Source organism: Porites lutea, chromosome 10 (genome assembly GCF_958299795.1).
Source record: "Porites lutea chromosome 10, jaPorLute2.1, whole genome shotgun sequence".
NCBI classification, from domain to species: domain Eukaryota; kingdom Metazoa; phylum Cnidaria; class Anthozoa; order Scleractinia; family Poritidae; genus Porites; species Porites lutea.
In genome coordinates, this window is record NC_133210.1 from 14,707,224 (window position 1) to 14,730,040 (window position 22,817).

A 22,817-nucleotide genomic window follows, 5' to 3' on the forward strand; every position below is an offset into this window, starting at 1 on the left:
TACCGGGTACTTATCCTATCAGAAGCTTTAAAAGTAATGGCAAGAATTAACATATTACTTTTGCGTAATAATGTGCCAAGTCAAGAAGAGCAACTGGTTTCAGGGCTGAAACAAAAAGAATTGTACATGCTTCTGTTTCACCAATAATTGAAGGGGTGCAAGGAAAACCTACTAAAAAAAACATCTGTTAAATTTTTCCTTTGGTTTACAAGCAAACAGACAGCAATTTGGAAAGGGATTCTAAAAGTTTACTACAGGTTACATTTTTTCAGACACCCCTTCAACTACACTATTTTACTGTTGAAGTTATCTTTGTACCCTTAGCCATGGATGCTCTAGGGCTTCATGTGCCGTCAGTCGTTCATTCTGGTCATTAGCTAGCATCTTCTTCACTAGGTCCTTTGCTTCATCAGATATGTTGTCCCAGATTCTAGCTCTCATCTGTAGAATTCACAATATTAATAAGGAAGTGAGAATCAGCCTTTGCACTTGTTAATACTGTAACAGTCACCACGGTTTTCACCAGTTGGGTGCTTGTGGATACCCAGTTGGAGAAAAAATAGTGATTTTTTGGACATCTTTGTTTTTGAACTGCTAGGGGGATATTGGAGCTTGATGTCAACTAATCATTTCCTGGCTAAAAGTGTGACCATCACAACTGCCATTAATCATTTAGAATAATTATTATGTGACCACTCAGGAAGACAATTCTCAGACCTTGAATCCCTTACAGTGCATATTTTCCCCCTGTTACTAAAGCTCATCATGTTTCAAATACAAAATAACAAACACAATTTGATATAAAAAAGAAACCCAAATAGGGAAAACTGTGTTCCCAAAAATCCATAAGACTGGAAATGTATTGAGTCCAAGAGATCCTGGGTAAAATCTACAGTATTATATTACTGTCTACTGTAGTAAACTTGGTTTGAAAAAGCCAGATTTGATTTTGCTCATTATCAGCAGGTTTGTCACATGTGAGGTTTGATTTTTGACCCTGGCCTTACTGTACTCAATCTCATACACCCTCATAAAGTCAAATCTAGCAGACTCTACTGTCTAAAAGCCATGGTAGCAACTTAGTTACTCACCGTAGGAATCCCTTTTCGGATAGAGTCATATATTTTTTCCCCGGTGCCATGGAAAGGGAATGAACCACTAAGAAGAATGAACAGTATTACACCTAAAAGGGGACACAACATCAGTTTACATCATATAACTCTGGTTGTTTATAACACTCTTGAAAAGGAATGCATCATCAGTGCAATTATTTGTTTAACTGGTACATGTATTTATATCAATAGCACAGGAAATTCGATCTTTTTACCAGGAGTTTTCAAGGACCAGTTTTGTTTCTCCTTGGACAACCATTTAGATTAAAAGCCTACTTTCGGGGCATAATTTCTCACAAACAGAGCCGCCAACAATGTCATGACATGAAATAGTTCATGCACATGGGTATGGAAATTATCCATGTATGTACATATATGTACATACAGCTGCTTGTTACCTTGCCTGTGGAATGGACGTCTAGCAGAAATTCAGAAAAAATCAGGAATACTCAACCACAATTAAGACTGGGGAAAATTCAAAGATTTTTCTGGGACCTTAAAGAAATTCAAGGCCATGTCGTGGGCTTCCTTGGAAATTCAAGGACTTTCACATACATGTACCAGTATAACAAAAACATCAAAACAGAAAGTACTAACCACATCCCCAGACATCTGCAGGTTTTCCATACTGTTCCCTGTTAACAACTTCTGGCGACATGAAATGTGGGGTTCCTATTCGGCCTAAGATAAGAGATAAGTAAATGAATGTTAAATCCAGCAAACTCCAACATGGGACCACAACAGAATGGTTGTCATGCATAGTGAGCTTAATATGTGAATATGACCACTTTACCAGGTGTAATTTGATAAGTAGGTTGAGTATCATCGTCCTGGTGAATGTTGTCCTGAATAAACTGTTGTTGTAATGTTTCACTATTTATGTGAAACACTCTAGTTGGCTGTATTGTGCTGAACAGTTGTGATTTCATTTAGATCGCTGTGAAGCTTCAGAGAATTGCATGAATATCCTTGTTTCATAAACAACAACAACAACAACAACAACAACAACAAACATCCCTACAATTTCATTGGCCTAAAATTGTTAAAGTGCAAGAAAACCCTCATTATTACATTAATTTTCAAATTATTAATTTTTTAGAAACATTTTGGCACTCGAGTTGCCCAGAAGGTGATCTTGCAAAAGAATGCTTGATCTGCTGAATTCATAGTCTGAACATGATTTTCCTTCTGCAATATTGGTGAAAACCATGCGTACAGTTGTACTTCTGCTAACAAAAATAATAATACTAATAATAATAATAATAATAATAATAATAATAATAATTTCAATTATTCTTACCACTTGTTACATAGCCTTCTTCTCCAATTTCAGTGGCAATGCCAAAGTCAGCAATTTTGATTGGTGCCGAATTCTCCTTACTTGCTAAGAGAATGTTATGAGGCTGTAATGAGGAAAATTTAAACATTTTTTTCATTGTATATAATATATATCTTTTTATTTTGACTTACTGCATCAATTAGAGATTCCTTTAGCTCAGTTCATTACCACAACACAAGACAAAAAATAATCATGGAGGCTACAGAATGTGTGCAAAGAGCAGTTTAGCCTTAAACACTGTCAGTGGTCAACAAGCATCTAATTTCTCCTTAAATAAAAACAGAATTCTATTTTCTTCACTGTTTCGACTTGCATGAATTCAGTACTTGTCTTGTGAAAGGACTTTGGATAAGTCAATTAAGTAATGTAGTTAAAGCATACATTGTTGATCAACTAAATTGCTAAGAGGTCTCCCTAGCCTTACTTTTTAACAACTACAGGTAGAGCATCAGGGTGTTAATTAGGAGAATTCTCTGTTTACTACACAAAAATTCTCCAGCTAACATGTTATAGTCTATGACTATTTTTCTATTCAGACATGGAGCGTCTTTCAGAATATTCTCCTGTTGAGTTACACCTTTCACCTGCTACAAGAATTTTTTAGTGAAAACCCCGGAGCATGGCCAGTCAAGAGGTCCGCCATATTTGCATTTGGTATTTAACATTTCTCTTGATGATTTATTGATGTCATTAGAAAATAATTAATTGGGCCTTACAGGGTTAACTAATTATGTAGGGTGAAACTTTACCTTGAGGTCGCGATGAATAATTCTGTTTTCATGACAAAACGACAGAGCCTCAAGAACTTGTCTGAGGTAATGGCTGTAAAAATATACATGTATGGATACTGCTTTTAAAACAACAATAGCAAGGTTTATACTGTTTTAATACCATTGAACAGGGCTCGACTTTCAGAAAAAAATCTTGGGGCCAGCTGGCCTCTAAGTTTTCATTTTTGGTCGCCAGGACAAGTATTCTAGTCGCCAAAAATTATCTTCAAGAAAAAATAGCATACAATATACTTAAGGTCTCTTTAACCTCAACAAAATCTTCAATAAGTTACCTTCTACAAAACAGGCTACATAACCCCTACAATGGCACTTGTTATAAAATTCATTTTTACGTATTTATGTATTCCGTTACTGTTAAACTAAGGGATAGCTAACGGCTTTTCTAACGCTCTAACGGCTTGTCCCAACGCTCTAACGATTTGTTCCAACGGATTGCCCTGACGATCTAACGGTTGATTCTTAGCAGCTAACGGTTGATCAGTCTACTTGTAAGAGAAAATCACCAGTGATGAATTCGATTCGACGGAAGTCTTTTTTAAGACTTCCGTCAAAATTAATCGGGCAAATCGATCGCAGTTTTCAGCAGGTCCCTTGTTTGTCCGGGAATAAATTTTAGCGCATCGATTAACAATAATTCCTTTATGTCGAACATGTATCTAGATTGCGGACTCGATTGCAGATTAGTCTGATAAAAACTTAAGAGAACAAACGTCTATCTCGGGCTTCTTGTAAACTACTTTTTTATGCCAATTTATGTTGACATTTGAGCCCTTCGCGACAAAGCGTTACGTGACGACCCAAGTGAGAGCTTTGCTGCATTTTATTGACTTCTAATAAAGTATCGTTGAAGTCAGACTTCTTGAACAGACTTCTAGTCAAATCAACTTTTGCCCAAAAATACTGACGATCTGTTTCTTTGTTGTGAAGGAGACTTTCGATCATGTGCTAGGCAACGAGATAGATCATGTTTCACCGATGTTCATTTCTGAACATCAATGCAAATATGGAACGGCAAAGCGAATGTTTGCAGAGTTGTTTTTTCATAGCCCAAATGAGTTTTTTTCTAATACAAAAAATTTTTTTAACTGCAAGTGTATTTCATTTCCTGAAGCCTGAATAACTGTTTGAGGAAATTTACGCTTCAGTATTTACCTTAAGAGATTTTGGACGCCGCCCGCAGGTATGTGAGTTGACCGATGCTGTACGATGCGAACGGACATTAAAACGGGCAAAAATCGTGCGAAAGGAAGCCTTAAAACATCGGTTACAAGCTCTTACAGAATAATTTTTCTAAAGCGATGGTGTTACAGACCCACTAAAAGACAGTCTCCGTTGCCCGTTGGAACTTCTTCAACAGTGTATTTCAGTAGAAGATCGACGGACGATCTAACGGATACAGATGAGTTGCTAGCCTAAAGACTGAATTGCCAAACGCCTCCAACGATTTTTATTGATCTGTCTAACGGATGACTGACGGATAGCTAACGGTCTAACCATTTAACGGAGTATCGTTAGTGTACGTTTTCCCAAAGAAGGTCACAAATATCATGGGGGCCAGCCTGGCGACCAGGCGTGAAAAGTTAGTCGCCACTAAATAAAATCAAGTCGCATTGGCAACCCCAGGGGTCGCAACGTCGAGCCCTGATTATGAATTATATGACTTTTCATGACCATTTCAAATTATGCCTTTTTCCAGTTTTCCATGACCTTCAGTATAGCCTTCAAATTCAAAACTTTTTTAAATTACCGTCAGGGCTTCTGATCGGTTGTAGAAAAAAAGTCAAATTTCCAGGGATTTTCAGAGACAGATTTGCAGAAAAATTGGCTGATTTCGCGGGAATTTTGCAGAAATTTTCAAGGCTTGTTTCCCTGAAAAACGGTTGGTAAAAAACGGCCGATTTTGTGAGAACTTTCTGGGCAATTTAGCTAGAAATCAATCAATTTTGTGCTGATTTGACGAGCGTGTTTTTTAACAAATCTAATCATTTGCTATTTTAACGACAAAGTGCTCGAGAAATGAGCCAATGGCAAAGCTTTTAACATCATGACTAGTACCCAGTTTTTCATAACATAATTTACGCCTGGTAGTTTTGGGACGTTGTTCGCTCTATGTGTCGATGAAGTTTCAAGATAAATTTGCAAGATTATGGCAAGTAAACAGCCCCAATAGCAAAAGATAAGTTCCAAAAAATAATGTTGTATCGACATGTATTTGATAAGATTTCCAGCGAATTTCGCGGTTTTTATGCTTTTGTTGGTGAATTTCACAGCACCGCGACCACGCGAAATATCAGAAGCCCTGTGCAGTGCATTGATCCTTGTTTGAGGGTAATTTTTAAAATGTCTCAGTTCAACAGACAGAAAAGAAATGTGCCAGTTGTGCTGTTAAATGACTTGTCCTTATATTACTAACTCTTTGTCCTTGATTTGACATTTGCAGTGATTAATCTACCTTAACAAACTATAAATTTCCTTGACTTTCCAGGACCAACAATAAATTGATTAATTTCCATGACTTTCTTAATCTTTCTAAGCCTTGAAAATGAAATTTTCCAGGTCCTGAAAATCATGACCATGATTTCCCATGACGCTGTATAATACTCAATACTTAGTATGAGCTGATTGCAACACCAAACTAATGTATGTAACATCAGTCAAAAGTAATATTATTATTAAGTAAAATGTTATTTTCCTTTAATAGACCTTGTCACGGTTTTCGACACCATCTTGACGAGTAGGCAAACGCGTGAGAAATTACAGTGTTTGTATGAGAATCTAATGTCGAATAATTTCCGTAGAACGGCTGTTCTAAAAAAAATATGATTTGTAAAATAAAGCTTCACTCCCAAGGATTCTACTGGAAAAAACTGAGGGCATTACATGCACTGGAAGACCTAGAACCGCTTTTTAAAATTTTCTATACATTTGTCTGTAAGAAAGTCCCGGGAAAATTACAGACAAATGTATGGAAACTCTAATGCAAGCCTCTGGAGAAATTTAGGGACAGGTACGCCTCCAAAATTCTTTAGGATAATCCTTTGCTTGGTAGCTTTAATTTACAATTGATATTTTTTTCAGAACAGCCGTTTTACTGAAATTATTCGACATTAGATTCTCATACAAACACTGTAATTTCTTACGCGTTTGCCTACTTGTCAAGATGGCGTCGAAAACCGTGACAAGATCTATTACATACCTTGCCACAGCTTCACTGTAAACAAATCCAGCATTGACACGGTTGACAATTTCAAAACAAAGGTCAGCACCATCCAAGCTATAGAGCAGAATAAAGATTGAAAAAACATGATTTTTGAATCAAGTGCTTTGGCTGTACAAGTAGCTAATTTGGTGACTTCTGCTGCAATGTTGGTCCCTTAAATTGTTTCTACTTGTGGGTGGCAATTAAAGTTGTGGCAGCTTGGAGCTCTGCAAAGGCATTGGTTTTCATAATATTTCAGTTTTGTTATTATGTGCTGTACCTGTGATAGTCACTGAGGGGATTGCTCTATACACTTTAACTACGTAGTAATCAGACACAGTTTACAACTGTCAAAGGACAACGCTCACTTTTTTCTTTAAGATAATATAAACTACAGGTACAGAAACTGATGTTTGGTGAAAGGTTTAACTTATTGATCAGACAAAATGTAACAAAAGTTACAATAGACCACCATGGGAGAGGTGGGAAGGTAAATCGATGCCAGTAAGAGCTGCACAAGAATGATCGCGTACATGAACACAGCGTGCAAAGAAAGTTGTGTCCAATAGCCGGGAGCTAGTGGATGTTGCAATCAGGCTGGTGAATTCTGTTCTTAACTTGCCCGAAGGGCAAGTGAAGTTGTTTGGGAAATTCAAATTACAGAAGAACTGTAATCAATGTTGCCTGCGTGCAGACGTCTCCTATTTGCTTTGCTGCACGCGGAAAAGGGACGTCTGCGTAACGCCGTCGCTAATCGTGTTCCAGCGTCCCGCTGGCAGGGTATTCTATTTCGCATAAATTGTGAAATAATATCCGGTTAGAAATAAGAGTTGACAGGCCAAACAAAACATCATAAGCTAGTGATACGGGTGAAACGTGACCTTGAGAGTCGGCTTGAACAGGGGTTTTTCTTCTTTTCTCTCTCGCGCGAAGATTACAAGCACTACACAGTGCATGTAGCATTCTAACCTTTGACTGAGTAAATCTCATTTTTGCCGCGCTAAGTCTTCCATTTAGAGGTCATGAAGCAGGTTTGTTACATGCATACTGAGTAATCATTTCATGTGGTTTATGCTTCTGTGGGTGTTCCTGATAGGATTTGATTTCAGATGCAGTTGTAAAGGGTTTAAATTTTCTTGACCTCTGTTTGGTATGGCTAAATAAAGATTTTAGTTTCTTTGGCTGGCTTTCTCCGAAATGCCTGCCTCGTGCGAAGTTCACGTCGCTTTTGTAGTTTTCTCAGACACTGTTTACAAATATGATGTGATGTGTCGTGCACAGTAAATTGTAAAGAAATAATTTCCTCGTACACGTTAAATTTTCCGCGTCCCCGCACAAGATTTCGATCGCTCTGCTTTTCGATCGACGAAAAACACAGCACACAATCGCACATGTTTTGATTTGTTTTGGTTAGAAAACCCCGCTAACATAAATCATTTAAATCACCGCATACATTATCAGACCACATTCGATATCAACCAATCAGCGTTAAGTCAAACAATGCGCACTGTGTGTCAGCCTATCACAGCGTGTTCCCAAGATCTTGGGAACCCAGCAGGACGCTGGAACACGATTAGCGACGGCGTTACGCAGACGTCCGTTTTCCGCGTGCGACAAAGGAAATAGGAGACGTCTGCACGCAGGCAATAATCAATGCTGCCAATCAAAAATTTTGTTCGGCTACTTAAAATACTCTTGGGCTAGCACACACTAGCAACAACTTGCCCGAATGGCAAGCATGAAAACCGGCTTTCTTTGCACCCTGTGAACAACAAGAATTCAAAAGTACACAAAGCACACAGCACCAAGGATCACATCATTTCCTTGCATGGTAATCCTTTAATTACACATGATCACTAAGTTATCATAATTATCACAATATTATTATCCTCATAATCCCATGGCACAAATTGTTGTTATCAATAGTAGCGTGTACAATATGGAAAATGATGAAAGATATCATTAACTACTAAATTTAAGTTTAAAATAATAAATATTAAATGCTATTACTTACTACTCAAACACCATATACATATAGCCATCCATTGAGTAAGCGCCAAGCATGTCAACTGAAATAGATCATGGAAAAATGACTGTTATTTCAGACTGAGTTCTGATGAGTAGGTTTTGTGTCAGGCATTCTAGATGCAATTCCGAGAGAGACTGGAGCATACATTTTGACTACTGTGCTGATTGATTCACGCTTCCTTTGTTGGCTTTGTTCTTTTATTTCACTATGAAACAACAACAAAACCTAAGTTCATTTTTTACACCAAAGAGAATGGCAGGTGAACCTGAAAAGCATGAAGATGGGCTGGACAAGGATGGCAATGAAGCTGGAGAAGTCAATAGATAAGTCAATGAAATGACATTTTTAATAGCAAAAGTAGTTCAACAGAGTCAATTTTCAACAGAGTTAAACTTCTATTGCAAGAGCATTAAGAAAAACACTGCACTTCAAAGTGACAAAGACAAGTAATTGCTTGCATGCAATCACAAAATATCAAAATTGGTTAAGACCCAAAATACATTTCTGCATTTATATTTTTATAAACCCTTTGATATTAATGTAACTGGAAATAACTTATTACTATTATTATTACTATTATTATTATTATTATTATTATTATTATTGTTATTATTATTATTATTATTATTAGTAGTAGTAGTAGTAGTAGTAGTAGTAGTAGTATTACTATTACTTTCACTACTTTATTGACCTCAACTCAGTCCAGTCAGTCTCAGTCCATAAAAAAGAAAGATCTTGGCAAATAGGCCACTTGCACTAAGAAGTCACAAAACCAACGCTTTCTTTAAACAGTGAGTTGGAATCTTGCTGATGCCAAAAATTGACACAGCACATAAAATTAACTAAATATTATTACTATCTTACACCCGCAATTTGAGAGGAAATACATTTAAGGGAGATATTATATGGCACTTTGATTTTACAACAAAGTAGTATGATTTGTATTGGTTGTGATGTTGGAGAGCATACTCTTGCCCTCCAAAATAACGGCAAAAACTAGTTTTTGCTTGTATCTTTGTTAAACGTTTGATAGTTACACTCAGATTTGCTGTAAACGTTACCACATCATCTTTTCAACATTTTCCTTGACCTGAAAGTTCAAAATTTGTGTTCAAAAATGGGTAATTCATAATTTTGCACATCACATTTTGGTCACATGACCAGCTACAAACTTACTCATTTTTAAGAAAATAGTGCAGGTTTGAAAAAGCCATATCACTGTTATTTTGTTTAAGATATGACCCACTAATTTTTTTCGAAGGAAAAATCATATAACTTTCATTTTCATAAAAATGATGTCACATGAACTCTTAGTGCAATTGGCTTATATTCAGCCATCTCAAACTTATGCAAAAGTAAGCAAAAATAGATCAATAACTCTGATCACTTCATTTTTACTTTGTTCTTGTTGGTTTTTTTTTTGGTAGGGGTGGCAATTTATACAATCATTTAAACTCAAAATTATTGTCCCACAATTTAGTGTACAGGTACACACTGTACTATTGAGTCCTGAGAAATGTATGAATTTATAAATTACTTCCATAACATTGCACTCACAAATTTTTCAACTAAAAACATGATTGATATTCAGACCTTCACTAAGTTTTGTCACCTTTTATCATACAAGTATAATGTAAGTCATCTAGATGACAGTGGTATCAAGATATGTATCACGAAAATTGTTGTATTGTTACAGCAGCTCTGCCAGGAGGCACAGATTAATAACTTCCAATTGAATGTTCACAAAAATGATTTTAAAATCACAGCCTCAGATAAAGAAAAGAAAACTTACTTGACTCTGTTAACACTTATTTTAAATTTTGCAATCAATTTATTCTATATTTCACTAAGCTTCTGGCAGCCTCGTCCAACCAAAATATTGGGCAAAAACATTCACCCTACTTAGTTGTCCAATCACCCTTGCCTTTGGGTTTAGGCAATACAGACAAAAAGAGTTACGTTTAGTGAATGTGGAGATCTTCTCAACTACACAAGGCAACTGATAGATGTTTAAAATATGCCTCCATTGAAAAAATAGACTGAATGTAAAGATCTTCTCAATACAAGACAACTGACAGATTCACAATTAAATATGCCCGTATTGAAAAAAATAATTGAAAAATAATTAATTAATTTCTTTAGACCAATCACAACAACCCCTCATTCCGAAAAACATACGTAAAACAGGAAACATTTTATTTACTCAACAAGGAAATATATATTCAGCTACATTTGTAAAGGTAAGGTATGACATCCCACCTTCATAATATTTAGGAAAAAGTTTCTATGTATTTTTCTTGGAAGTTTCCAATATTATTTCAAACAAATAATTTTGTCAAAAAGCACTTTTTTTACAAATGAGTACTCTGTTAATTCAAAATAATGTCTTTTTTCTTTGGGTTAAAGGTTTTTTTGCCTTTATTCAGCTGCCAAAATTTATTATATGCAATAATTCCCTTATTCAATAAAATGAAACTTTTCGAATCTGAATGAAATAAACAATTTGCTCTATTTTTCCTGTTAGGTTGTGCAAAATTTGAGATCTTTACTTTGTGGTGAAAAAAGCGAACAAGAATTACAAGAAAACCAAACTAATTCTGTGACTTTTGTTGTTCTTTCGGCTGAAGAATATTTACTTGACTTCAATCCAGGAAAGACTTCAATTTTTAATTTGATATACTTTAACGCTATTCTTATCTTAATTATTTCTAGTGATAAAGCTAAGTTTTTAAATATAACAAGAATTTTTCTGGAGACTGCCACAGCCATAACTACTCATTATTCCATATTTACATAGTTAAGAATATGGTATTCCAATTAAAATTGCTGAAAATTACAAACAGTCTCAAATAGAATTACTATATGATTACAAATGTTATGTCAAGGGTATTTGATATCCATACCTATATGGGGATGGCGCAATTTCTGACAAATGCGGGCTTCCCTTTGTAAATCTGTGAAAACAACAATCACACATTGACAGAAATTATAAATGTGTTTGACTTTCGGTTCTTGAAATTTACACCACGAACGCTTGCTCGAAACGTTAGTCAAGCAGAAACACGCGAAGCGAAGCGGAAAACATCAGCATAAAAATATACCAGGTCGATCTCTGATTTGATAATCAACCTCTTCAACAATGATCTAATAACGGAGGAAAACAGGTCTACCTTCGCTGTGTCCAATATATCATAACAAAGAAGATCGAACGAAGCTTCCATCTGTTGGAATTATCGTGTTCTTTGTGGTTTGCCTATTCCTGTCCTAAGGGACTTTTGTAATTTATTCTCCTTGAGTGTTTATTTTACAACAACAAAAAAAGGCATAAGAGAAGTTATTTGCCTGCTATCTAACAGAAATCTGGCCGTATATTCACAGCATGATAGCAAGCAAACCCCTTCTATGTCGCAAGATTTTGTGACAGCTTTTGCGCACATGCAATATAAGGACGCATAGAACCAGTAATAAAAATCTTAATTGTCGAGAGTTAGCTTGTAAAAAATCAAACAGGCTTGTTCGAGGTTAAATATTACACTCATTATGAGATATAGTTTCCTACCTTCTTCTGTGAGGCCACTTGAAGAAGTCATCTTTGCCACATCTACAATTTTCACAGCACAAACTCGATCGCTCCTCTTGTCGAAACATCTTCGAATAACACTGAATGTACCTCTGCGACAACATTACAATTTTGAATTACTCGATCCAATTTATGACAGCAATACAAAATACAAACCATCAAAATAGTTAAACGAGAAGATAAGAAGTCATCAAAGCAAGATAATGCAAACAATCAAATCAAGGTGATTCGCAGTTTTGCTCACAACTAACAGCATACGACAGAACAGCTTTCGCGCACCACCGCGCGGTATACTAACTTTCCGATCTGTTCCTGCAACTCAAACCGTGGAGGAAAGCCTTTCTCCATGGCGGATTTGAAATCGCTTCTTTTGGAAGAAAAAATTCTCGCTGCCGAGTTTATGATCTTGCTGTTAATACCCTTTCAAACATGACTAAATATATATACATAAAATCAGACGGCCGGGCGAAAGTAGAGTGCCTTGCCCAGATCAGATGAAATGACCCACAACAGCTGGAAGCTTGGTTACTTAGCTCGGCTATAGCCGTGTAGCCGCCCCGCTTTTGAAGTGTTCATTCCGGATGGAGAGCCGGATGTTTGTGGGTGCAGAAGAGTCGACCGCAGAGGAATCAAAATGTATTTTTACAGCAGGAGTTCCTTGGATCCCGGTAGCGTGTATATTAAGCCTCCAAGCAACCGAATAACTCCTTTGTATCACGCAATCTTGGCTCGAGTAGGCGATGGGGGCACCCGAAACCCCCTATCACCCCCTATCTCAACGTTCCCTTATTCTCGGACTCCCACAGGGATCGCACCTACTCTTTATGTTTCCGCACGGGCTCTTCTTAAACATAGCACGAGTCGAGCACGGACCCAGCTTGATAAATAATTTCATTAGTATCGCCATTAGACAAAAGACACCGGAAAACAGAGAGCGCTAGTATGCGCTAGAGCGTTACGGATGATAGAGCCCATTCATTAGGGCACCAACCCCCTACGAAGGGTACGCTATTTTTTAACAATTTAGACCAAACAGGTTTATTTCAGATGAATTCTGATCTGCTCTAATGGCTTTCTAATTACCTGCTGTTGGGTAGGTGTTATCAATCGAAAATTGCACCAGTGGACAGGTTCGAAAGCCACCTTGCGAGCTGAGGTTTTTAGTCTTGCATGTCTTTTAGCGTTTACGGAGTCGTTCGCGTGACTTGTCTGTCAAGCCACATGCCACCAACGACTGCGTATGCAAGAGAGAAACCTCTGCTCGCAGGCTAGTCGAAAGCCAAAGAGGTCAAATTTTCTGTTGTGAATATTATTTATTCTTTTTTACAGTCTCTTTTCGTCCCTCAGAGTAACACAGCACCAATTACCTTTCTTTTATTTTTTTGTCTGTGTTTTGTTTTGTTTTGTTTTGTTTTTTTTTTTCAAGAAAATAATAATTAAAATTTAACTGGATGTCAAGACCTTTGTCCGCGCCCCCAGGGGCCTATTGCATCATAATATGCAAAGCCTTTTAACCCGGGTAACTGGCTCCTCGCGCTTAACATAAAATATTATCATTGAGCTGCCCAGCGAGCAGAGTCTCCTTCGATCTTCCTTATCTAGGAAGATCGGCGGAGACTCTGCTCGCAGGGAACCATTGAGCGGAATTGGCCAGAAAACTGGGGTCTATGCTCAACGCTACTGTCGTCAGTTTTTTTCTATTTTAATCAGGAGCCTCCTGTTTACCTCCTGTTTTAATTGATCACGTGACCTACTAAGAAAACAGATAAAACTGCACTGCAGTAAAGCAGGTGTGTCCTGATTTTAAAATTTTTAAAAACGCAGTTAAAAGACTCTATAGCCTGTAAAGACTAACTAGACGTGTTCTGCGCTGCTGCAAGACGCACCTCAAGTTTGACCTAGAAATCTGATCAAGCACAATTTTAAAATCATATATGACCAACCAAGGGTGGTGGATACTGCAGAGTTTTTATTTTTCTTTCTTATCAAACCATACGCACAGCAGTGGCACGGTCGTTTTATCCCTGGTATTACGAGAACGGACGTCTGGACCCGGGGGGGTACTTTAGGAATTTCTGGGTGGGGATGTGCCGCTGGGACCCTGGAACCCTTAACCTATACCAGAGCTAGTTCAGCTGAATTTTGCTACCCTATACTAGAGTAAACTCCCCCAAATCCCCCTATCCTAGAGTAGCTGTTTCCCTAGTCCAGATAAAATCTTCAACCAACTGATCAGCTTCCTGAAAAATGTACCCTTTTCTAGACCCAAACGCTCTGATTTATATACCCTATCTTAGAGTAAACTGCCTGAAAACCATACCCTTCGCAGCGGCACATACCTATATAGCCCATATATGGCAGTACCCGCCCCCCCCCCGGGCGTCTGCAGCTAGGGTGATGGATAAAGGTAATAGGGAGTGGCGGTCAAATTCGGTCTGTAATCGTCCGAGAAGCCGTGTCTAACAAAATCGGACGACCGCGAAGCGAGACTTGGCCGATTTGTTCTACAGACCGAATTGCACGACACGAAGTCCTGTTACCAATTCGTCATAACCGTTACAATTTCCGAGAAAATAAATGCATAGATCTTTTTTGGTGAAAGAGCATTTGAATACCAAATGTCCAAAATTCAGTGAAAATTAGGGAAAATATCACTGGCGAAGACTATGTCTAGCGTTACAAATTCGTCCATTTTGGAAAATCCCCAGTTTGGTAGGGTAAGTGTAGTTGTTGCTATGGTTTTTGTGATAACTTCTGTGATTGGTCGATTTAGCTGAGTGCCTTAATATGATTGGCTAATGTAACTGTCCGATTACAGGTGTCCGATTACAGCCAATTGTCCGATTACGCTGCCGGATTACAACCCTATTAGTGAAAGATAAAGCAGTTAATGCACCAATCAAATTTGAGGAAAAAGTATTGGTGATGATTAGTAATAGTAACAGGACTGAGTGGAGTCCAATTCGGTCTGTAATCATACGAGTGATTAACAAAATCGGACGACCGCGTAGCGGGAGTCCGATTTGTTTAATCACGAGTATGATTACAGACCGAATTGGACGACACGAGATTCTGTTACCAATTAATTATAACTTTAACAAAATTTGTGATATATAGGGCTCCTTTTAAATCAAAACACAAGAAATTCCAAGATTTTTTCGCTAGCTATGAAAAAAAAAAGCCCTTTAAGCGCGCGCGTGATGGCGCGTACTGTCCAATTACTTAGGCATGACGCGTACTGTCCTATTAAACTGTCCTATTAAGGCTGAAATCAGGGCAGTTGAGAACCAATCAGATTTGAGAATTTTGTTATAGTTATGATTAATGATGAAATCGCCCGTGGTCCTTCACTAGACTTTCTAAAAAAGCGCGTTTCTTGCATCCTTTCAGAGTGACTCACGGACTCCTCCCCTACACGCCATGAGTGTTTACTACCGATGCATTGTGGGTAATATTCTGTGACTAAAATGGCGGCTTCACGGACATTTCGAGCTAAAGTGATGAGAGTCCTTTTGACAGCGATGTGAATGGCCACAAGGCAGCGTTTTGCTGCCAACGATTTCTGACAGTTATGACCGTTGAACACCCCTCATCGGCTAAAAAGGTAATAGTTTCATTGACATGACTTTTTTTACAAAGTGGTAGTAAAAGTTAACAGCTTAAGCTTAATGTTGAGTAAGCTCGTAAGTCATTTTTAGTTTAGTCATTTAAAGTTGAGTTTACTATTAGTATATAATGACTTATAAAACACTAAACCTACATTATTTTGTCTTGCAAGAGAAGGGAGCTTTTTCCTCTCACATTTTTCTCCCGTCAGTATTTATAAAACCAATAACGAATGATTACGATCGATAAAAAAGCAACGTGTTCGGGTAGGTATTTAACCTCAAACAAAATTTGCACGTTTTACTACGTCTGTAATCTTAGTCTCTGATGATAATGAGAATCCAGTGAATGATCTTTTTCCGGCTGTCGTTGTAGTTATACTCTGCAGTTCTTTGTGCTTAGTGTAGACTCTGTCAAACTCGTATAAGGAAGTATGAACTCATGGCACAAGTGATTTCATTCATCCAAAGATTTGAAGTCTCTTTGGCCCTTTTCTCCTACCAACCAAATACCTGGGAAAAGAGGCCTCTGATAGCAGGGAAGGTTGCCTGATATTAAGAATTAGTGTTTAAATTCAGTCTCAGGAGATGGAAACAACTATCTCAGCAAAAAAAATTTCCAACAACATGTACCCTGCGAGCAGAGGTTTTTTGCGGCATGACTTTTAGCATTCACAAGGTAGTTTGCATCACTATACTTTGCGTAGTTGGTTTGTTTACGCCCCCAAGAGAAAACTCTGCAGCAAACCATCTGTGGTTTCCGTTGAATATGTGCCATGCCAGGAAGAAAATGTTTTTTAAGAGCATTATCTAGTACAAACAATAGAAAAAGCACATGACAACATGAAAAGCAAAGAAAAATCCTAGATTGTCTCAAAACCATCTCAACAATAATTGATCCAAAAACAGAAATTCTGCATCCTAGATATTTGAAAGAACCCTATTGTGTCAATTATTCAAGACTGAGATTATCTACAATGAAGGACAAAAGTGTTGAGACACTTCTGTAAAATGGCCCCTTTTTGAATAGTGGACTTACCTATCCCCTTCCTTGTCTACCTCCACCCCTTCCCCCTAAAATCAATGTTGTATTTTGGACCCTCAAGTCTTCCTTTTACTTCAGACAACATTGATTCGGGGGGTGAGGGGATTTATGGCGTTTAAAAGGAATGAAATAATAAATGAATTAAATGTTTGACAAAAGCACCCATTCTAAACAAGTGTGTCAAATACTTTTGTCCCTGATTGTAAGCCTTAATCTTTCTGCCAATTCCTAATGAATGAATTTTTTTTTTTTGCATTCAACTTTAGAAAAACAAAACTCCTAGTCTTGGGCTTTTTTTGAACAAGTTTGCATTTTCAATGTTAGTCCGCCTTTTCAGCACTCTGTTGAATTACTGGTACATCTTGGGCAGACCATGATCCTGTGCTAGGCAACAAAAATAGCTCACGTGCAGCTTGTTTATCTTCCTTTTTACCAACCATGTCGGCCGAGATGTTACACAGAATTTCAGTTAATGGAATAGAGGCCTTTTGCAGTGGTTGGTCACATGCTCAACTCTCTGTAAACACGAAAACAATTCTTTTTGTAAATTTCAGCCATATATCTCAAAAATAATGATTGCAACTGCCACCAAAAATTAAAAGGATGTTTTTGGGAAAAATAACTCTTGCTAGCCAATCACGCCTCAGTGGTTTTCCATACAAATCCTTGTAAAAAATTTTAACTGTCGTTGAATCTTTCCTGTGCACATCATGGGCTCAGATTGTCCTTAAGAAAATTTGAGCCCTGTAATGCTTAAGGGAAAGATTTTAGGACTGCTTGAAAATTTATCAAATAATTACAATGCGTGGATTTCGTAGATATCACTAAATTTTACTCCGTGGCATTTCTATGTACATCCAGTCTAAAGATACTCTATTCTTGAATGCACTCTGTAATCTATGAGTACTACTACAGTAGAAGCCTGATAACTTGAACTTCCTGCTAACTCGAACTAAGTCCATTTTCCCTTGGATTTCACCCCACTTTTCAGTCATTTTTTCTCAGATAACTCAAGCTCGGATAACTCGAATTCCCTCTTAACTCAAACTAAATTTCCTTTCCCTTGATAAAAACAGTCACTGAAAATTACCCTGATAACTTGAATTCTGGTTCTTGAAACTCTAAAAGGATGCCATTCCTTTAGCTCTTTTTGTATGTATAATCAGTAAAAACACTAATCTAATACCGGTTAACACTTAAAGCAATTTGATTTTGATTGGTGCAACGAACAGATCACGTTTTGTCAAAAAAAAAAGAGCTTAATCATGTTACCATTTCTGATAAAATAACTTGCACCGCAGAAGCACTCTACGCTGCCAGAAGTGCAGAAAAATTAGTGAGTATCAATTTTCAAAACTAAAAATTGAATTTTGCAAGCAACCCTGATAACTCGAATCCTTGCTAACTCAAACTGTTTTTCGTTTCCCTTCAAAATTACTGGGGTTCTGCTGTAGTTACAGTGAACATGTAGATAATGGCTATTTGCCTGTCATGCAGGTTATTGTTAATACTGAGGTGGTGAGTCAACTACAAGAAGCAACAGGTGCATCATATGAGGAGGCTAACCAAGCTTATATTGTAAGTTGTTTATAACAAGCTCAGAGGTGCCAACCTCTTCAGACCTGTAATCTGCAGAGTTTTCTTTTAACACTACTCCCCTGGTCTCTCTTAATCAGTTAAACCCATCGACAATAAATGAGCTTGGGGAATGGTGACTGATAAGGAAAGGTGGAGTCACTAGGAAAACTAAGCCGAATGCTTAGCATGTCCATGACAACCCTGTGAGTGGCTACCACCAGGCACTGTCACACTGAAATAAACAGTGGAACACATACTTACCATGCCAAAGGGATGGGTGGCCCATGGGTTAAATCAGTGAGAACTGCTCAGAAGTGAGAAACAAAATGCAGAATTATTATTACATTTAGATGCATTTAAATCCAATTTAAAGGAGTTAACAACTAAGAGTGCCTTAAGTGCCTGAGGTCAGCGGTCTTTGGCATGCGCATGCCCAGTAGCTGGTTACATCGATCATGTGATTCATCGGCGCGTTCAGTTTCCCTTCATGCTAGGTTCTGTCAGCCATTTTCTTCCCCTTCCGCCCTCCCCCTACGCTTTGTTGGTTTTTCTCCACTGATGTTTTTCAGTGTGATGGGTGCCTGTTCCTTTCCTTTGGTGTGGGGGCTCATGGTTGGGTTGTACTGTTGTGCCAGTCATGGGGGCATTATTTCAATCTAGGAGCTGGCTGTCAATAGTGGAAGCCCCTTGGTACACAAGGCACCAAACCTCCATCTTAGCGATGCAGTTATTAACCACATGTAACTCTTCGTACCCCCAATACTCACATGCTGAGGTTCAAAACAAGTGCCACATGAAGATACTGATGTAGTGACTCAAGGCTGTGCTCTTAGAAAAACTAAAGGGAGCCTTGTGAAATATAGAATGCCCAGCAGAGGGTTTCTACAAGAAAAAAAAAAGATTTCCTAGTTGTTTCAGAGCAAATGTAAGGCACCAAAGGCCACCGGGTGCTGTTAAAGCACAGCCATGAGACTCCAAAGGGTTATTATTGACAGAACTATCCTCTCCTGATGCCCTTCAGGCATCATGACACACTTTATATTGTCAAGTATTTCTGTGTGTGTGGAGTTTATAAGAGATTAATCTCAGTTAAAGCACCTGTGTCAAGTTTGTTTGTATGTCTAATCAATATTTAATTCTTGTAGGCTAGCAACCACAACTTTGATGAGGCCTTTGGTTTGTTGACTGATCGTCAAAACCATAATGGTTCATATAAGGTGTGTTCAGTAGACTACTTTTTTATTGATTGCATTTTTTTGTTGGTTCTCTTCTGTGCTCTGAGAGGTAGACTGTGCTTGGTTTGTATGTGTAATCAAATGGTGAGGAGTGAAATTAGGAAATAATTTCAAACATGTGTTGTCCAAATCCATTAGAATTTGGACAAAATGCAAGTAAAATTATTCCCTAATTTGACGAGCATACCATTTGATTGCCTATTAAAATATCATGGGTGACAAATTACGTGCGCAATTGTAAGGTTTTGACATTGTTCATAAAATTTATTATTGATTGAGAACTCCATGCAATGAACAGCTTAGAGCTTGAGACGGACTCCAATAGGAAATTGAGTAATTTTAATTTTCAGTGGAGCAAAACTTTGTACCAGAATAATTTAAACAATATGGCATTCTTTTTTACATTTTAGGGGCTATTTATGTAATGAGTTATCTTTAATAAAACACCAAAGAAAATTTCTTATGAGAGCCCAAGAAAATAGAATGTCAAATTTCACAAAGTGACATCTTACACATGAAATTTTCAGTCACACTATTTTTGAAAAATTTTCCTGTGTTTTCACAATTATTGTGAAATTTGACCAGCCTTGTACCTAGGCCAGTTCGCGCTATCCGAGTTACCAGAGAAGGCTGGGAACCAAGTGTGATAGCGCGAGGCGTCCTTGGCGAATTTTCCCGACAAGCTTGATAGGTGAGGTCACATATGAAATCGCTAAGGATGACTGGGACGAGACTGAAATTTGACATTTATTTTCTCAGGCTCCCAAGAGATATAGTCTTTGGTGTTTATTATTACATCTATAGCCCTTGAAAAAGTTAAAAAAGAATGTGATATTGTTTAAATTATTCTGGCACAAGGTTTTTGTCCAGTGAAAACAAAAATTTCTCAATTTGCTAAATAATAAATTTCATCTTAAATTTTGCCTTAAGCTCATAATTTTCAGAATTTTTTGACAAAATTCCTGATAGAATCCTTCTTGATGTGCTCTTTCATGGTTTAGGTTTTCTAAACCATCATTTAATGCCCTGACATTTTCATGCATAACAGTTTAAAACTTTGCTGCCGTCTCTATAGCACTGACACGTGGAAGGTTGCCATGGCAATTTTATAAATTGCACCTGTGAAGTTATAAATTAATGCTGAAATTTTGCACCAAAATTGTCACCCATGATATTAAATAGCATTATTTTCTTTATCTTTTGCAGGGTGAAGCTAACCAGACAGGTATGTGTCATGATGGGTAATATTAATTTTTCTTATAGACTATGCTTGCTTCTAACACCAATTTTCTCCCAATGGCATCAATATTTAATCAAGAGCAAATTTTATGAGAATTAATAAAATGAAGCTTTTTTGTTCAGGAACTCAAACATTTATAGGACCACAAAATGCTCCTGGTAAAACAGAAGGTGAGTGTGATAATTTTCTTTGTCTGTCAGATCAGCAAAATGAAAATGCCTCTAAGATGGTCAAATATAAAGCAATATGAAAATGACAAACAACCCAGTCTAATATGTAGTATTTTTATAACAATACTTTAAAACAAAAGGCTGAACAAAATTGGTCCTTAGACTAATATATAGTGTTTCATCCAAATGTTGATTTCCAGCGGATGTTATTGATCTGACAAAGGACAAGGATGATGACCTTGAGAAAGCCATTGCTCTCAGTCTACAGGAGGCACAGGTACACCAACTTTAATTGGGCAATCTTAGTGGAAAAAGCTGAAATGTTGTCTTTCATTTCAAATGTCTACATTGAGCTTTGTTTTGGCACAGAAAAAGAAATACTTACTCTTTGCTTTTTGTTAAAACTGGAGCAATAAAAATTATACAGTTAAACCTCCATGTGCTACCAGCTTTCATAAGTGACTGCCTTTGTAAAATGCCAAAATTTCTTGGTCAAAGCCTTATACTGGTAGTTGGAGCCTCTTGTAAAGACTGCCTCTTTTAAGTAGCGGCGACCGCTTCTGATGGTGACGACACATGTCCTGATCTTTATGTTGTTTGAAGGATGTGCCTCTTATTTGGGGGCTGTTCTTTTTAATATTTCTGTCCCTCAATATGACACTTATTCAGTGGGGGAAGGGAAGGGGGGCACTTTCTGGCTCATTGGAGGACAGCTCTCTTTACAGTAAATAAGGTTGATGACAATCAAGGCTGCACTGTAAGGGGGACTTCCAGGAGCCTTAAAATTCTAAGCTATGAATCAAAATCAGATGCACCTAGCATGCAAGTTATTGTGCCCAAATACCCCAAAAGGCAAAAGTAAGTCACCAGGAGCCTCTGAGTGTTGTTGTAGCAAAGCCTGGCTGCACAATGATGTACTGATTAATAAATTATATTTCATCTGTTGTATCGATATGGTTCATTTTCCAGGGAATCACTGTGGAAGAACAGGATATTAGCAGGTAGGGTGAAAATAGCAAAATGATACTGTAAGACATTATTTCCTCACTCTGAAATTAGAATAATAACTTCCTCATTTAGCTGGAAAAAATGTAAGACCTTTTGCACTTTTCTAAGTCTTCCTCAACCTGTACTATTTTGTAGGATTTTTATTTTCTGTGAAACCAAATACAGTCAAAAGTCAGTTTATTCAAATGTATTATTTTTGTTATCATTGTGAAACTGTGTGTGGTTTGTGGAAGGGTTTTGGAAGCAAGTTTAGCAGAAAACAAGTCAGGGCTGAAGCGAAAGAGAGGTGATCCCTGGGTCAGGTTTGTGGATCCTGTGAACCCATATGAGCGGCAAAGGCAGGATGGGTGTCCTGTGGGCCTCAAGAATGTTGGCAATACTTGTTGGTTTAGTGCTGTCATTCAGGTACAATCACTATTACTAATTTCTCTAAACTGGGGAAAATATTTTTATTAGTATATGTTAATGGAGATAAACATTATGAGGAGTGATGATGAGTAAAAAAATGAAAATGGCAAAAGTGTGACGTCTCGTTATCATGGTAGCAAAATTTCTGGATCACAACAATTAAAGGAGCTTAAGCAATGACGGCGGCCACAGCAACGAGATCAGTAAAAAAGCAATAGGCATAGAAAAACAATAACTTTGCATGTTCATCACACTTTATTGTACATTTTTCAGCTGTCGTTGCACGACTGCAATGGGAAACTTCCCAATTTTACGCACCTGTGTTATGGAGTATGTGAACATGACACAAAAATTTCCTTTTTCTTTTTCTAAACTTAGATATGGTCCTTTCGATTTCAACCCCAGGCAATTTAAAATTAAAATGGAACTGAATAACATCGATGAAGGTTGAAACAGTGCAAACTCACTTTTTAAGTGA

General features: G+C 37.5%; 2 protein-coding genes across 2 annotated transcripts in view; one reads left to right on the forward strand and one right to left on the reverse strand.

Annotated features, from left to right (window-relative positions):
* Positions 1–12,545, reverse strand: part of LOC140949811 (peripheral plasma membrane protein CASK-like) — a 31,499-nt gene extending 18,954 nt beyond the window's left edge. Inside the window, exons 1-10 of the mRNA XM_073398942.1 lie at positions 12,349–12,545; positions 12,030–12,142; positions 11,374–11,424; positions 8,456–8,510; positions 6,439–6,516; positions 3,201–3,273; positions 2,413–2,515; positions 1,710–1,793; positions 1,092–1,183; positions 319–441 (exon numbers count right to left, since the gene is read on the reverse strand). Coding sequence (XP_073255043.1) covers positions 319–441; positions 1,092–1,183; positions 1,710–1,793; positions 2,413–2,515; positions 3,201–3,273; positions 6,439–6,516; positions 8,456–8,510; positions 11,374–11,424; positions 12,030–12,142; positions 12,349–12,398 — 822 coding nt within the window. The 5' untranslated portion in view covers positions 12,399–12,545. The remainder of the gene's footprint in view (positions 1–318; positions 442–1,091; positions 1,184–1,709; positions 1,794–2,412; positions 2,516–3,200; positions 3,274–6,438; positions 6,517–8,455; positions 8,511–11,373; positions 11,425–12,029; positions 12,143–12,348) is intronic.
* Positions 12,546–15,504: 2,959 nt separating this feature from the next.
* Positions 15,505–22,817, forward strand: part of LOC140949840 (ubiquitin carboxyl-terminal hydrolase 25-like) — a 33,429-nt gene continuing 26,116 nt past the window's right edge. The window contains exons 1-8 of the mRNA XM_073398980.1: positions 15,505–15,654; positions 18,198–18,278; positions 19,424–19,495; positions 20,720–20,738; positions 20,876–20,923; positions 21,124–21,200; positions 21,893–21,924; positions 22,165–22,336. Of these exons, the coding sequence (XP_073255081.1) occupies positions 15,622–15,654; positions 18,198–18,278; positions 19,424–19,495; positions 20,720–20,738; positions 20,876–20,923; positions 21,124–21,200; positions 21,893–21,924; positions 22,165–22,336 (534 nt within the window). The 5' untranslated portion in view covers positions 15,505–15,621. The remainder of the gene's footprint in view (positions 15,655–18,197; positions 18,279–19,423; positions 19,496–20,719; positions 20,739–20,875; positions 20,924–21,123; positions 21,201–21,892; positions 21,925–22,164; positions 22,337–22,817) is intronic.